Source organism: Acomys minous (assembly GCF_964271855.1).
Source record: "Acomys minous genome assembly, chromosome: 1".
NCBI classification, from domain to species: domain Eukaryota; kingdom Metazoa; phylum Chordata; class Mammalia; order Rodentia; family Muridae; genus Acomys; species Acomys minous.
Window position 1 is genome coordinate 59,054,281 of NC_140483.1, and position 16,202 is coordinate 59,070,482.

Genomic DNA, 16,202 nt, shown 5'->3' on the forward strand with positions numbered 1-16,202 from the left:
TTGTGCAAGTCACTAGTTCTCTAAGCCCGCCAACCCAGTGAAACTTAGACTTGTAAACGAATGTTCCTGAAATTAGTTGTGGAAAGGTAAGCACCAGTCATCTTGTCTTAGATGAGCTGTTGAGGCAGGGAGGCCTTCATGCCCTTGTGCTTGATCCCCGAGCCTTTATAGAGTCTATTCAAACCTTTATCCTGCAGGCTTTGCTCACCAGACATCACTGTGGTTTAGAAATTAAAGTGAAGGAGGAGTTGATGACTTGCGTGTCAGGGCCAGGATAGCTTGAGGCAGGATTCTTTTTCAGAGGCCATCAAAGTCTTGTCTGAAGCTCTGGAGCATGGGTGGGACCAGGGAAGAAACGACGTGGGATTCGGGGTGGACAGAATCACAGCTGCCGTGTTAGCAGGCTTTCTCTCTCTTTTCCTAATCGTTACGACTACTTCTTTCCATCCTGGGAACTTCTCTGAAGACTTGAGAAAGGAGTGCCTTGGTGTGCGTACCTTATGGAAGTCTGCATGACCTTTGACTGCTTCAAGAGGACATGCCAAATAAAGCCTCGGTGTGCCTTCTCGCCCTCCCTGGACTTTCGCCCTATAGGTTTATGAGGACTGTGTGCGTTGATGACTATGAAGTTCCTCATCTAGTACATGAACCTCATGAGACGTGTAGTCATTTAGCTTTCTTTACCTGTTCCATTTTCTTTTAGCATGGGCTTCCTACATGACCAACTCCCCAACTCTCATTGTTATGATTGGTTTGCCAGCCCGGGGTAAAACGTATGTGTCCAAGAAACTAACTCGTTACCTCAACTGGATTGGAGTACCCACCAAAGGTAAGTACATTTCCTTGGGAGTGGAGTTGATTAGTTCTGGGACCCCATGTATCTAAGAGACTTAGTCTTCCTAGCATCAAGGTCCCTAGGCTTCTCTCCTCTAGGCCCTGGCAGATCATCCTAGTTTTGATAGAATGCCTTCGATGGGAGCATTCAGAATTGAATCTGAATATGGTATTTCAAAAGCCTTGGCACATGAGTCATATTATCGGGCCTTGATGGTGCTCGAATGGAACAGGAGCTGTGGTAGGAGAAACTCAGCTGCAAACTTGCCTAAGTTCTGCTTGTAAGTCGGGACTTAAACCTAACTCTTCTTAATTTGATATTGTTTCCAACATACATGGTGCTTTTTCCGCCCTACTGGCCACTCTCTTAGGCCAAGAAATCTCCTTTAGTGGGGCCATCGTATTGTTTTTGCTGCAGTGTTTAATCTTGGGGTATATCGGCGTGAAGCAGTCAGGTCCTACATGTCTTATGACTTCTTCCGACATGACAATGAAGAGGCTATGAAGATCCGCAGGTGAGTCTTTTTTTTTTTTTAAAGGCCTGACCTAAGTCAACTGTTTTTAGGCAGTTGTGAGACTGAATGTGTTAGGGTCCCGTTTTTCTCAGAACGTGTCGTAGGGGGATTTTAAAGGAAGTTATTAGATGGAGAGATCAGTGGGTAGCAGACAAAACTCTAGAAGATGCTGTTCTGTGATGCCTCAAGAAGCAGAAGGCCTGTGAATTGGTCAGGGAGGAAGTTTGTAGGATGGTGTGTGAACGTCCGTGGGAAACTTGAAAGGTTTTGTTAGAGGAAACATTAGACCCAGAAAGAAATCAGTGGGAAGTGACTCCTGCCGCCATGTTTGTCTCTGGCCTCCTTTGATCTTAGCTCTTCTCACTGAGTTCCTCTGTTCTCACGGCAGACAGTGTGCTCTGGTGGCCCTGGAAGATGTCAAGTCCTATTTGACTGAAGAGGGTGGGCAGATTGCGGTAAGCCTTGCCTGCTCCCCTTCTTCGTCTCTGTCTTCCAGCATCCTGGCCACTCAGCCCCACCTGGAGTCACCCTTGGGGGGCATCTCATTGATCTCTTCTGACTCATTTGCTTTGTGTGCTTTCTGCCTAGGTGTTTGACGCCACCAACACCACTCGGGAGAGGAGGGACATGATTTTGAACTTTGCCCAGCAGAATGCCTTCAAGGTGGGCCTGGCTCTCTCTCTGCTGGAGGAAGGAGGATGAGTGGAGGTGGGGAGCCGGGCTGCAGAGTTGGGAATGGAGGATGGTTGGCTCTGGTGCGCCCACGATTTGGATATCAGATCTTGTCCTTGGGGCGTACGCCTAATCCATGAGTGCCTTCTTTCAGATCCTTTCTCTGACCTTTATTTAGCCTGTATGTTTGAGGGCTAGGGCCTCTGGGAAGGTCTGTTTTTAAATGGAGAGGCCCTGCAGGCCACTTTAGGAAGAAAACCCTGACGATGTGGAAGCTGGGCGGAGTGGGTGAGCATGTGTAGGTAACAGCCTGGCATTTCTGCCGTGCTTGTCATGCCTTCTCTCCATGGCCAGGTATTCTTTGTGGAGTCTGTCTGTGATGATCCTGATGTCATTGCTGCCAATATTCTGGTGAGTGTCATCCCTATCACCTTTAGTCAGTATCTGTCTGCCTGTCTCTGTCCCTTTGTGTGTGTGTGTGTGTGTGTGTGTGTGTGTGTGTGTGTGTGTGTGTTTATGCGCGCACGCGCTCTCTCTCACATGTTGACTCTGGGCAGTGAAGGAAGGAAACACATGTGCTTAGCATCATAGACATCTTCTTTCTCTGAGAGCATTTTGTACCTTTATCCTCTTCCCTTGGGGAAAGAGCCTGGGCCTCTGAGGAATACACGAAAAATGAGTTGCTGGCTGCAGAACAGCTTAGACTGGGGGAGTCCTGGTCTTGCGTTCTGATACTACCTGGCACTGAGACTTAAATATTACGCCAGATTAGAACTTTTTCTGTTCATCACCTCATAAGAAGGCCATTTAGTCAGTAGTTGTCTAATGCTGTGATCAGCATTGAGTATTGCTCTTCAATGCTCAGCAGCAGACAGTACTCATTGGATAGGTGGTGTCTTGTGTGCCAAGCAGGCATCTCTGGATCTCCCCTAGAGGTGCCTTCACATCATAGGAACTGTACTTACCTTATTTGAGGAAGAGGAAGTGATTCCTGAGTCAGATACTGGGTCACTTATGCTATTCTAAGTAGCAAGGGGAGGGGGAGGTTAGAACCCATTCTGTGTCCAGGGGCAAATACTTAAAGGACTCAGGGCTCGGAAGAAGCATCAGCTGCGTAGCTCCCTCTGTCCTTTGGCCAAAGGCAGGCACATGACTCCCCAGTTGTCTTCCCTTTCTTGGCTGCCAGGGTCACAGGACCGGATGGGAGTGTTGAGTGAATGGAGGATGCCAGTGCTCTGGTGAAAAGCTGTCTTTATAGACTTCTTTTCCTGTGTTTTAGAAGTGGCTATTTGTAAGAGGGCTGCTTAGAACAGAACTCTGACCAGGCCCTTGTGTTCTGTGATTTCAGGAGGTAAAGGTGTCAAGCCCTGACTACCCCGAAAGGAATAGGGAGAATGTGATGGAGGACTTCCTGAAGAGAATTGAGTGCTACAAAGTCACTTACCAGCCCCTTGACCCAGACAGCTATGATAAGTAAGGCTAACACTATGGTCTGAGGGCGGAGGCAGGAGGGAAAGTGTCTTCTCTCTGTTGGCCTTGAATTCTTTCTGGTAATCTAAACCTATGATATTTATGTCATTTCATGGAACAAGGTTGTTACTGTGATTCTGTCTTAGTCAGGGTCGCTATTACTGTGATGAAACACCATGACCAAAAGCAAGTTGGGGAGGAAAGGGATGATTTGGCTTATACTTCCATATCGCTGTTCATCACTGAAGGAAGTCAGGACGGGAACTCAAACAGGGCAGGAACCTGGAGGCAGGAGCTGGTACAGAGCTCACTGAGGGTGCTACTTACTGGCTTTCTTCTCATGGCTTATCCTGCTTTCTTAGAGAGCCAGGGACCACCCGCCCAGGGATGGCACCACCCACAATGGGCTGGAACCTACCCAATCAATCATTAGTTAAGAAAATGTGCTACATGCTTCCTTTCAGCTTGATTTTATGGAGACATTTTCTCAATTGAGGTTCCTCCTCTCAGATGACTTTAGCTCATGTTGGGTTGACATGATACTAGCCAGCACAGATGTGGGCTGTAAGTGTCCCTGGACCCTACTATCTGTTTTTCTCTCTGTACTCTAGAGCAGCCATTCTCAATCTCTGGGTCACATACCCTTTGGGAGTTGAATGACTCTTTCACAGGGATTGCATATCAGATATCCTGCATATTAGATTATAAATCATAACAGCAGCCAAATTTACAGTTATGAAGTAGCATTGAAAATAGTTTTATGGTTGGGGGTCACCCAGCCATATGAGGACCTGCATTAAGGGGCTGCAGCATTAGGGAGGTTGAGGCCCACTGCTCCGGAGCAAGGCTTTCCGTCTAAGCATTACTGACATTTTTAACTGTAGAATCTTTCATTGTAAGGACTGCTCTGTGTATTCTACTTTGTTTAGCAGCCTCCTGGTCCCTGTCTACTAGGTGCCAGGAACACCTCCAAGCCATGATAACTGAAATGTTTTCAGACATTACCAAATGTCTCTTAGGGACCCAAATCATCTCTAGTTAAGAATCTCTGTCCAGCTTTAGCAAATCAGAACTTGAGTGCTGTAGGATATCCCTTGGAGATGTGTCATCAGTTTTCATCAATTTTAAAAGATTGTATATAATATGTATTTCAATACACATATATCATATAAACTCAGGGACCCTGACTCAAAGAGAAATGCCTGCTGAGTGTCAGCCATCATGACTGGTAATGTCTCCTGGCATTGCGGCATAGCATAGAGATTGATTTCCTGGTGTGGGGCATAGTAATCTGTTAAGTCCATGCTGAAGAGAGTATATTCATGGAAACCTGTGGGAGCATTGCCGTATGAAATAGTGTGGGGGTTTTTTTGTTTTGTTTTCGTGTTTTGAGTTTTTGAGACAGAGTTTCAAGGAATCCATGCTGACTTTTAACTTACCATGTGACAGAGGATGACCTCAAACTCCTCATCCTCCTGCTTCCTCCTCCGTCGTGCTGGGAGTACTGGGCACGCAGCTGTATCTTGATGAGACAGTGTTATAGACCCTACTTAGGGTACTCATGGAGGAGGAGCTTGTTCTGGCTTAGTGTGCAGCTGCTAGGGCGGCCCTGCCAAGGAAAGCATGAGCAGGGCTGGCTTCTTCCCTAGTGGGGGGAGGCTGCTGCTTGCTCACAGCTCAGACGCTCATGAAGCACATAAGTTGTGCTCACCTGGCCTCTCCACCCTCTCCCCCATTCTCACTGTGTCTCCCAGGATAGCCTTGAGCTCAGGGCGGTCCTGCCTCAGCCTCCTAAGTGCTGACCTTACAGGCACCATCCCTGGCTCCATTTTCTCTTTTTAGTCACCCCACTACCTTCTAGGCCGTAGGATGATGCTGTCCACAGTCAGGCGAGGCTCCTCCCTCGTAGTCTTCTGTGGAAACACTCTCACAGACATACTCAGAGGAGAGCCTCACTGATGCCCTCGCTACTTCTTAATCCAATCAAGCTGATAATCAAAACCAGCCACCTGTCATTTTGGCATTTAACTGCTACAGTCATGAAGACAAGGCATTATAGACCAGAAAATGGAAACATCATCAAGACTATGCAAAGTATAGTGTTAAATCATTGTAGTTACCTCATTAATGTTCTGAACTTTTTATTTCTTCAAATGTGTTCCCAAAACACAAGTATTTAGAAGCATTTCCTTTGCTTAATAAGTAGCTGAAAAGCACTGCCCTAGATATGTCATAAGGACATATCTTCAGTTTGCTCTAAGTCCTGCGTAGAAAAGCATTCTATAGGATATCATTTATGTTTATAAGTGTGCATGTTTATAGCTTTTTATCTTTGGTGGTAGGTTCATGGGTGAGTTACCTTATTGTACCAGTTTTCCTTTATCATTAATTTGACTTCAGCTTTTTATTACTTTAAATGTAAGAAAAGCCATATGGGTACAAAGCACATAGTTTGTAGCAGTGTCTTTGAGAGATGTTGGTTAGGTGGCCAAGGGCTCAGCAGTCAGTCTTCCAGCTTGTCATTTGTCCCTTCCTCTCCTTCCCTGAAGCTGCCGTGCTCTGTCCAGATCATGACCACGTCATGAGAGGCCCATATGTTTCACAAAATTTTGGAGTTAGCAAAATCTTCAGGTCCCTTAGACTAGTTCTTGTGAAGCTTGAATTCTGTTTTTCATGTGTAAATATGCTGCACGACACAGGCTGGACGCTGAGGAGATAGTACGTATGTGCTGAAGTTCAAGAAATTGTATGCCATCTTGGTTTGGAGATGCACTCTATCTCTTAGCATTTGGTTCCACAAATGTAGCAGTGACAGAAAAGAGAAAGAAGAGCTGATGGGGCTCTACAAGTCAGTATACAAATCATGTTCCCTAGACTTGTTTGTTCATTTGTCTTGTGACAGGGTCAGACTCAAGAGCCTCCCACTTAGCCTCCTAAGTTCTGGTGCTGTAGCCTTGTTCTCCAGCCCGCCTCACTCCTGGCTCCAGACTTGCTTACCATGGAACTTCTTTCTACCCTATCTATCCCAGGGATCTTTCTTTCATCAAGGTGATAAATGTAGGCCAGAGATTTCTAGTCAACAAAGTTCAGGACTATATCCAGAGTAAGATCGTCTACTACCTTATGAATATCCACGTCCAGCCTCGCACCATCTACCTTTGCCGGCATGGAGAGAGCGACTTCAATCTTTTGGGGAAGATTGGTGGTGACTCTGGCCTTTCAGTGCGAGGGAAGGAGGTGAGTAGTTGGTCAGCAGGCGGGGTTTCCTAAGCCTAAGAGTTAGAAGGGCGTGGTGGAGGTCATCTGTTTTATCCCTCCTGCTTAAATCCCGTGTGGGCTTAGGCTGTGGTTTCACGTAGCCAGGCAAGTGCTAAAGATGTTCTCAGCTTACCGTTGCTAGCTCTGGATTAAAGTACGGGTCACCTAAGACCCTTTCTGCTGAGATCATTCAGCCATCAGGAAGTTATTGGGCACCATTTGTGATGTGAGCACAGAGCGCTCTAATTGAATTTCATTTCCTCTTGGGTTTATACTTTGGCCCTGGCTAGTAGTCTCTGTGTGTACTGTGGGTGTGGTGTGGTTTATTTTCTTTGTTTAGCTTTTATTTCCAAACCGCAGTTTGCTCAGCATCTGAAGAAGTTTCTGGAGGAACAGGAGATCCAAGACCTCAAAGTGTGGACGAGCCAGTTGAAGAGAACAATTCAGACGGCCGAGTCCCTCGGGGTGACCTATGAGCAGTGGAAGATCCTAAATGAGATCGATGCTGTGAGTGGGCGTTTCTGATTGAGGCGTTATCACCTAGGTCGATTAGAAAGCCAGCATCATCAACTAGACACCGAGGACTCTGAAACCTGCCGGTTCAGCGCTTACTATTCATCGGGGCCTCCTGGCTGCTCTAGTACCTGAACCTGCTGTGAGACCTAAGCCAGACTTTAACTGAGCCACTCTGGCACTTGGAGAGAGTGAGGCTAGCAAGGGCTCTTTTTAGCGTCTTCCTCCTGAGCAGTCAGATCTGTGATATGTGCTCTGATCAGTTGGCCAGCAGTTCTGGGAAAGTCCCCCTCCACATTTCTCTTGGCGTTCTTTATTGCTTAGCCCAGATGTACATTCCTTATTGTTGCATTGATACTGAGACTCACTGTAGCCCGGCTTGGCCTGGAACTCATGATCTTCCTGCCTCAGTGTCCCAGATGTTGAGATGACAGACATGAGTCACCGTGCTCAGTTTAGATGTTTTTCTTTCCATCCCTCTCTGCCCTTTTGTCCATCCCACAAGGTTTCTCCTCCCCTCGGTTCCCTTCCCTCCTCCGATTCCTGTTCCTGTTATCCTGCAGGCTCTTCCTGACCCGTGCCCTCCCTTGCAGGGGTAGGGTAGAGTGGCAGCTTAAGCTAGGGAAGCCACCTCTCTCCACAGTGCCTCCCAGCCCAGGCACCTTGTAAGGCCCTGACACCCTGGCACGGACGGGTACAGTCCACGGGAGGACTCAGCACGTGGCCTCAATGCATAGTGAGGCGCTGGTCTTCTGCAGTGTCCTCTCCCTCATCTGGCATGGGGACAGTGTAGGCCAGCCTACAGCCCGATGCTGCTTGGCTCTTTGCAGGGCGTGTGCGAGGAGATGACATATTCGGAGATTGAGAAACGGTACCCAGAGGAATTTGCTCTTCGAGATCAAGAGAAGTATCTGTACCGATACCCTGGTGGGGAGGTGAGGCTTCATTCGCCCGGAGTAGCTAGCTGCCTGGCACTTTGCTGGCACTGACCTTGAGGGGAGGAGAAGGGACGACTTAGGACTCATCTGCTGCCCTGCCTGTAGTCACGCTGCTGGCTTCAGCTTAGACAGCCCGTGCTGTACATTTTATTAATTGGCTAAGATCTCTTGGGAACAGTGACAAAGTGTCTTCTGTGTTGAGAGTGCTGAAGAATGAACATCCTTCCTTTTGTCATTCGATTCCCTGTACTTCGTTCCTATAAGCAGAGTCAGGAAGTAAGTAGGGGCAGGAGTTACTTTCTTACTGGGTTTTGGGCACTGTCCTTATTGATATGGCTTCCTAGGGAAGTGTGTGTAACAAAAGGAAATAAGTGCAGTGTCAGAGGTTCCGGAGACCTGCACAACTCTTTTTATTTGGTGTTCGGAACACTGCCTGTCAATGACAGTGAGGAAGAGAAATAAATTGAATTCACACTTGCATTTCTTGAGCTGTGGCTTTTGGTCTAAACATTGCTTTAGAAAGATCTGGCATTGTTAAGAAACCAGGGTTGGAGCAGTTAGGCAATGGAGAGGCACTCTGCCTCCATGAGTAGTCGCCTGACTCTGGCGCTCTGCCCACCATCGTGGCCGCCAGCGTGCACCTGGCCTCTGACCAGCTCTCCTCACTTCCCCCCGAAGTCATACCAGGACCTGGTGCAGCGACTGGAGCCTGTCATCATGGAGCTGGAGCGCCAGGGCAACATCCTCGTCATCTCCCACCAGGCTGTCATGCGCTGCCTCCTGGCCTACTTCTTGGATAAAGGCGCAGGTGCCCTTTGAGGGAAGGAGTGGGGGAGGGGATAAGCACATCCAGAGGGTCAGCTGGACTTGGTGGTACCAGGATGCCTGACCACTGCCTCTCCCTTTCTTTCACTCATATTAGAGTACATTCTTCAGGCAGCAGTGTGGAGCTCCCAGCAGCCGTCAGGCAAGCACTGCTCACTCCAGTCTGCTGCCACAAAGGCTGGCAGTGGAGGATGGCTGACTCAGTGCTGCCTGACCTGCCTGAAAGGCCAGCCTCAAGCTGACGTTACTGCAGCATCAAGGCGGGCTGTTAAATAGTCAGTTTGTCTGCCTAGCTGTTGAAGACAGTTTATTAGAACAATCTTTACCCCTTGGGTTGGGAACAGAGCAGTTGTTTTAGCAAAGCAGTAGTAAGTACTACTCTGGCCCCATCTGTCCCCAGTCCTCGGGGGACTGGTAGGCTTTGATTGGCTTTTGAGAGTGCTCAGGTAGGCCGCAGTCTCCTTTCCAGGAGGCCTTGGCTTCAGAGCTCTTCCTTTTTGGCTTACACTTCAGATCTTGATTGTCCTCATTTTCCCCCTTGCCATGTAGTATGTGTGCACTCGACGCTTTCCCAAGTTTAGGGAAGAAGCTGTACAACTCTAGGTGACAGTCGGGAGCCCCGTGAATTCTCTTTTCCTCCAATGACCTTATTCTGTAACACTAAGACTTTCCTTTCCGGGTCTTTCTTCTTTCAGATGAGCTGCCATACTTGAGGTGCCCCCTGCACACCATCTTCAAACTTACCCCTGTGGCCTACGGTAACTATGAGCATGAGCTGGTGAGAGGTGGGGACTGAGGACAGTCGCTGGTGACTCGGGGATGCTGCTGCATTGGTTGCTTCTGCTTGAGAAGGGCATATGCATGTGTGCCTGGGGGTACACATCTGCTCAGCGTGTGCTCCGCCAGGCCGAGACTGAAGACTGTTCTTTTGAGCTTCCTCTTGGTGACTTTTCTCTCTTCCTCCTGGCTCCTTCTAACCCACCCCACTTTGTTGGTTGGTTTTATTTTGTTTTGTTTTTGAGATGAGGGTCTCATAGTAGCTAGGTCTAGCCTGGAACTCCAGCTAGTGTGGAACTCATGAAGTTCACCAGCTTCAGCCTCCAAGTTCTGGCGTTACAGGGTAAGCCACCATGCCTGGGGCTGAGGACTTTGCTTTCCGGTTTTTGTCAGGTTGCAAAGTGGAAACAATTAAACTGAATGTGGAGGCTGTGGACACTCATCGTGACAAGCCAACTGTAAGTATTTTCTGGTCATCCTGAATCTTTGAATCTGTGGCATCAAGAGACTTGGGTTTCTTTTATGCACAAAGAAAAACAAATCCAGAGTTCATGGCCTGCACAGGCTCCTTACTTCCAAGAAGCAGAGATGAGGGACTTTTTAGTCCTTTAAATGAGGACCTCTTTCATGACTCTAACCTTGAAAGTTAGCAGCTGGGAACTGAGTTCAATGTAGAAAGGGTTTGGCTGCATCCCTGGGGAAGCCTCCGTTTACAGAGAGGGTGAGGGGGCCCTGTTAGCAGATGCAGGTCACTCCATGGTCTGTTCTTGGCAACCTGTATGGTCAACGTGATGCCCAGAGATCTTCCCCTGTGATGACCCTTTTATTCCTCTGGGGCTAGGAGCCCAGACTGTGCCATGTGTAGTCCTGTGTGCAGAGGAACAGGAGGGAGAGCAGTTACACTCATGACTGTTGTTTGATCCCTCTGGGTAAGGTTTTGGTATGGCTTTCATGTATGTGGTGTCCCTCCATTTCCAATCAGCACAACTTCCCCAAGAACCAAACCCCTGTAAGGATGAGAAGGAACAGCTTTACGCCTCTGTCCAGTTCGAACACAATAAGGCGTCCAAGAAATTACAGTGTTGGGAGCCGGCCCCTCAAGCCCCTCAGCCCTCTCCGCACCCTGGACATGCAAGAAGGGGCGGACCAGCCGAAGACCCAAGTCAGCATTCCGGTGCTGTAACTGTGTGTTTCCCTCCAGCTTTGGCCTCTTGCCCTTGCCACTAATCAACCAAGAAGTCGGTTAACTTTACCCCACTCCTGTTCCAACATTAATCTGAACATGGGATATGAGCTCCTGCATGTGCAGAGAGCTTTAGCCGTTCTCTAGTGTAAACACCTCACCCAGGGGCAAGATGGCAAGTTGGGTCTTTTAGGACAGGTCCCTGGATGGGGTGGTCTGAAGGAAGAGGAGCCAAGCATGAGTCAGAGACTTGGTCTCCTGCTTCCTCATATCTGAACCCACTAATGTCTCTGTGACATGTGTGTGTGTGTGTGTGTGTGTGTGTTGGGAGGGAGTGCTGAATAGAGGGAGAAATACAAATCCATTTGCCCTTCACCTGTGTTTTTTTAATCTGTCTTTACAGTCCTTACCTAACTTATAGTATATAGCTTCTCTTTTCTTGTCTGGTGTGACGCATGGCATTGCAATGTCTTAAAATAAGGGACTGTGGATAGGATCTATGCACCGTTGGTGCTGTCTGCAAGCGGGTCTGCATCTGCACTGGGAGAGGCTTGTCCCTTCTCTTCTCCCTTTCCTCTCCAGCCAGGTCCTTCAAGGATCAGCCCAGGCCACAGAACCTCTACAGAAAGCCCTGGAGTTTGCAAATGGACATAGGGTGAGAGCTCTTGCCTCTTTTTATGAGAAATAACCCTAAGTTTTTGTTGCGCTGGCTCTGAGAATGTGGCACGTTTTGGTTTGTGTTCCTAACCTGAGGAGCCAGGCAGTCCTCTGCTGGCCATGGAGTGGGGCTGGGGGTAGGTGAAGTCTAGTTCTTTAAAACCCACTGTTCAGACGCTTTGTCCTGTGGCTCTCAGTGTCTCTGCCATTCCAGGAACTTTCCTGAAGCCCATGACCTTTGGGCTGTTTAAACACACCAGGATCCTCCATTGAGCCCCGAATTTCTGCAGGCAGTAAGTCCAGTAAAACTCCTCATCGTTTGCCAGTACTTTTTGGAATAAGTTCCTAAAGCTAAGTTTTCACATGGAAAATTATTTTTTGATCATGAAAAAAGTTTTGATGATCAATTTAACCTCTCTCATTGGGACGTCTTGTCTATATTAGAAGCTATCTTACTATTCCAAGAAGTTCCGGGGGATTGGCTCTGGAAAGTTTATATGTATCTATTGCTTGCTTAAAGGGATTCTCTGTGCTGGCCCAGGGCCTCATGCTTGCTGAGAGAGCACTCTGCTGCTGAGCACAGTACCAGTCTGCTCACGTACACTTTTCTAAGGGACATTTATAAAGGTCTCATGAGGTTTTCAGAAGAGACAGGTTTGTCTCTGTTTGTCACGTGGTCCAACTGCTGAGTGAGAGTTAGCGACTTTCTGTGAGGCTGTGTCTTGTGATAGAAAGCTTTCTCACTGTTCTCAGGAAACATTCCATTGTGCTGTAGACCTTTTGAAATACAAACATCCCTGGGTGCCCTTGAGTCAGGCTGAGGACTGCTTCAAAATCTTTGGGATCGGGGTCTAGATACTTGGGTGTTTAAATGACATCCTTAGTGATCAGTCCACTAAGAGTCAGTGTCGGGTTAAGAAGCCCACTTGAGGAGCAGCAGAGAGGTTCTAGTCATTAAGAGCACATGCTGCTTTCCCAGAGGCCCAGAGCTTGTTCCCTGGCAGTCCTGCCGAGTGGCTTACTTCTATAAACTGTTAGAGCCTGTAACTTCAGCTCCAGGAGATCTGATGCCCTCTTCTGGACTCCCCAGGTACTTGCACATATGTAGCTCAAATACATATATACGTGTGTGTGTGTGTGTGTGTGTGTGTGTGTGTGTGTGTGTGTGTGTGTATACATATATAATATATAATTAATATTATATATAATATATAATTTATGTATATTAAATCTTTTTTTTAAATCCCACTTTATGACGCTGGATAGAAAAATATCAGTCTATTGGCATCTTAGGCTAAGTATGTATCTGACTGGAAATTCTGAGTTCTTGGTTCTGAAAAGACAATTCTTTGGAGTTAGATGCTGGGGCAGAGCACTGTTTTGACTGAAGTATCCCCTTCAAAGGCAGGCCTTTCGTTAGAACAGTGTTTTAGGTTCTAGTCCTGTTCTTACCCTAGGCACTGCAAGGGGGGTATGTAACTAAGTACTGACTTCAACATATATGCTGGTACCCACGTGGGAAATGTGAAGAAGGTGAAGGTGTGCTGAGATAGAACCTGAGCGCTGGTTCATCATCACAGGCTCCTGACGTCTGGTCTTGAACCCGTTACCTCTCTAGCCCATGTAGCGGCTGCCTGGCTTCCTGAGACTCATCCAAGACAAAGTACCTGGCGGATTCCTGTCAGGCAGTGTGCACTGCCCTGTTTGCCTTTGTTTGTGGGCTCTGGGCTTGATATAGAAAACACATGCAAAAAGACAAAAAACAAAAACAAAAATTTGATTTCCTTGTCTGGAGATTACAAACAAACAAACAAACAAAAAACAATAACAAGAAGTCAACCTTTAAGAGGCCAGGCATGTAATGTGTTTAGGGCCGACCACTGAGCTTGGACAGCCTATCAGAGGGCTTACTCCTGGAGAAGCCCGAGTCTCCCTCTCTCAGCAGCCATCTGGAGTGGATGTCTTTATATACACATGTGTATGTATGTCTTTGCATGCCACAGCAACTGGAAGGCGGGATTATGGCCTTGAGAGAGCGTGGGAAACTTTGGAGGGGCTAGAGGGGAGCAGGAGGGCTGTATAGTACTCATGTGTGAAGTACTAAAAATACCCTTTAAAAAGACAGAGGTGTAGCTGATGAATGAATTTGCAAAGGAATCAAACTGTCTAGAAGAGTTTGGAGCAGACGCTGGAGTAGTGTATAGCTCATCTTCTGACCGCTTTCTCGTTCTGTGGTTGTGAGATCCCAGGCCTTGGCATATCCTTTCCTCACAGTGTGACGATGAGTGAGGTCTGCTTGCTCTGTCTGGCACTTTCTCACACTTGCCTTGTGTGCTGCCTAGTTATTGGCAACCTAGTACAAACTGGCATTCCGCCCTTCCTGATTCAGAGCTCCTGAGTGCAGGGAGGAAGGACATTGACCCAACTACTAAGGAGCTAGGCTGGAAGAGGAGACTTTTCTGAGCACGTGGCCTTGGGCTGGCCTGTTGTAAGTGCCATCTTTAGGAGCGGCTCACTGGGCGGCCATTCTGAGTCAGTGTGCTGCTTTCCTGTCTGGTGGGCTCTATGCTAATTCACTTCCCCTGCAGCACGAGCTGGGGAAGTCTTCTTGTCATCCCAGATAACAAGGAGCAGAGCTGGAGCTGAAAAGCAGCAGGAGTCTCAGCATCCTTCAGCTCTTAGAGCACAGTCCTTCAGAGGAGCTGAGTGGAGGAGCAGGAGCACAGAGTGGAAGGTGCTCTTCTTCCAGAGTTTGGGAAGTGGCACTTCTCATCTGTTTTTCCCTTTCCTCTCATTACTTACTTGCCTTGCTGTGCTTCTGTCTATGTATCACAAGCCCTACAAAGAGAAGGTGACTTCTAGAATACCCTGTATTGAAGCTTCCAGCTGTCTCATGGGAAAAATAGATGGAAGACTTGAATCCGCCTTTATAAAGCAGGGAAGAAAAGATATTTTATTTATTTATTTATTTATTTGTAACCTCACAGCTGAATGGGAGATGAAACCCTGAAGAATAATGGGAGAGGTACTAGCGATACAGCTCAGTGGTAGAGTACTTGCCTAGCATGCAGGAGGCCCTGGGTTCAGTCCCCAGAGCTGGGGAAGCCACAAACAAAATAAAACAATACTGAATGAGAAAGATGGGAAATGGATTTGAAAGCGCAATCTAAAGATTTGTAGACGCTCTACTGTCCTGTCTTGTTTCCAGACTAGAACTTAGCACTTGCTGATCGCTGGTGTAGGGCCTTTTCTCCTGGCAAAGGAATCATTTTATCATTTCTAGGCATGCATTATGCTATGTGCTTGCCGCTCTTTGTGGTTCCTGAGAAGTCAGTCAGGACTGAGGCATGCTTGTGTTCCTAGACCAAATGGTTGAGCATTTCAGGCAAGGATCTGAGTAATCCTTGCTGAAACCAACAGTTGATCTCCAGACACCTCATCTACAGAAACAAACAGTGAGAGTGTCAGGGAATACATCTGCCTGATGACTGGGGACAGGTGTGAGCTAAGCGCCAGGTAGTGCAGGCAGCTCTGAGTGACGAGGCTTCATGCACATCCCACTGCCCTTGCTGTCTTAGAAGGATGTTGTCCTCGTGTCAGAAGTTTCAGCAAATCACCTAGTTTTCCTTGTATTCACTTTGACTTGTTTGTGTTTTAAGGCATTTTGATTTTTAAAACTACCTTAGGAGTTGAGCCAGGAAGCAGGGCTAGTGCACAAGATCTTAGCTTTTCCCTAGAGATAATGGATGCACATCAGAAGTGTGGCTAAGGATTTAGCTTTGTAGTGTCCAGAAGACTCGTGGTCTATTTGCCAACAGTCTGTCGTTTCTCATTGTACTGATTGGTAGGATATACATATTCCTTGCCTATTACACATGTTCTACAAGAAAGGGAGTGAATATTTTATGTCTCCTTTATGGAGAAGCTCTGTATACTATGATTCTTCACAGACAATTATTGTATAAAAGTGACCAACTTCTTACTATTTTTCAAAATACGATGCTGCAGGTTACTTGTATGGCATTTTGTGATCCTACCTAGGGCAATGCCATAAGAGTTGTGACTTGTTGAAATCACAGTAACAGTTAAATTGTGACTTGAAGTCGTTTCATCCAGTTCCTTGCTTCAGGCAGGAATTCCCTATTACCACCCATTCCTGAACCTTCTGTATGACCCGCCCCGCCCCTCCCTGTAGCATCCTCACTGAGTGTGCTGCTGCCTTCAGTCTGCTGTGGGATTGCCCATTACTCTCAATCTTAGAGGGAAATGTGCATCCAAGGATCCATCTTCAGAGTGGGTCAGAGTATTTCTTCCAGGATCCTTTCCCTGGATATGTGACTAATATGCATGTGACTCTGTTTCTAAATTTTTCAGAATTGTGTGTAGCTTTTTGTTGTTGAAGCAACAAGGTCAACTTAGATGCAGTGGTTTTCCTGTGGCAAAAGCAAAGCGCTGATCACAAATGGGCTTGTAATATAGAGAGGGCCGAGCGCTCCTTGCTTGGATGGAAATGGACAGACATGAGAAGCCCAGTAACAGAGTTTTATTGCAGATTTCTTA

At 47.3% G+C, this 16,202-nt stretch overlaps 1 protein-coding gene across 8 annotated transcripts in view; it reads left to right on the forward strand.

Moving 5' to 3' along the window:
• The window catches only part of PFKFB2 (6-phosphofructo-2-kinase/fructose-2,6-biphosphatase 2), a 40,015-nt gene that overhangs the window by 9,757 nt on the left and 14,056 nt on the right, over positions 1 to 16,202 (forward strand). For 5 of the 8 annotated variants that reach the window (XM_084778559.1, XM_084778561.1, XM_084778560.1 and 2 more), the window contains 13 exons: positions 704 to 829; positions 1,253 to 1,349; positions 1,738 to 1,804; positions 1,938 to 2,012; positions 2,376 to 2,432; positions 3,370 to 3,494; positions 6,521 to 6,728; positions 7,110 to 7,256; positions 8,093 to 8,197; positions 8,879 to 9,008; positions 9,721 to 9,783; positions 10,196 to 10,260; positions 10,785 to 11,489. In XM_084778559.1, coding sequence (XP_084634685.1) covers positions 704 to 829; positions 1,253 to 1,349; positions 1,738 to 1,804; positions 1,938 to 2,012; positions 2,376 to 2,432; positions 3,370 to 3,494; positions 6,521 to 6,728; positions 7,110 to 7,256; positions 8,093 to 8,197; positions 8,879 to 9,008; positions 9,721 to 9,783; positions 10,196 to 10,260; positions 10,785 to 10,985 — 1,466 coding nt within the window. In that variant the 3' untranslated portion in view covers positions 10,986 to 11,489. Of the gene's footprint in view, positions 1 to 703; positions 830 to 1,252; positions 1,350 to 1,737; positions 1,805 to 1,937; positions 2,013 to 2,375; positions 2,433 to 3,369; positions 3,495 to 6,520; positions 6,729 to 7,109; positions 7,257 to 8,092; positions 8,198 to 8,878; positions 9,009 to 9,720; positions 9,784 to 10,195; positions 10,261 to 10,784; positions 11,490 to 11,571; positions 11,641 to 16,202 lie in introns of those variants that run through there. The other 3 variants (XR_014778512.1, XM_084778564.1, XM_084778565.1) reach the window with 2 other exon arrangements.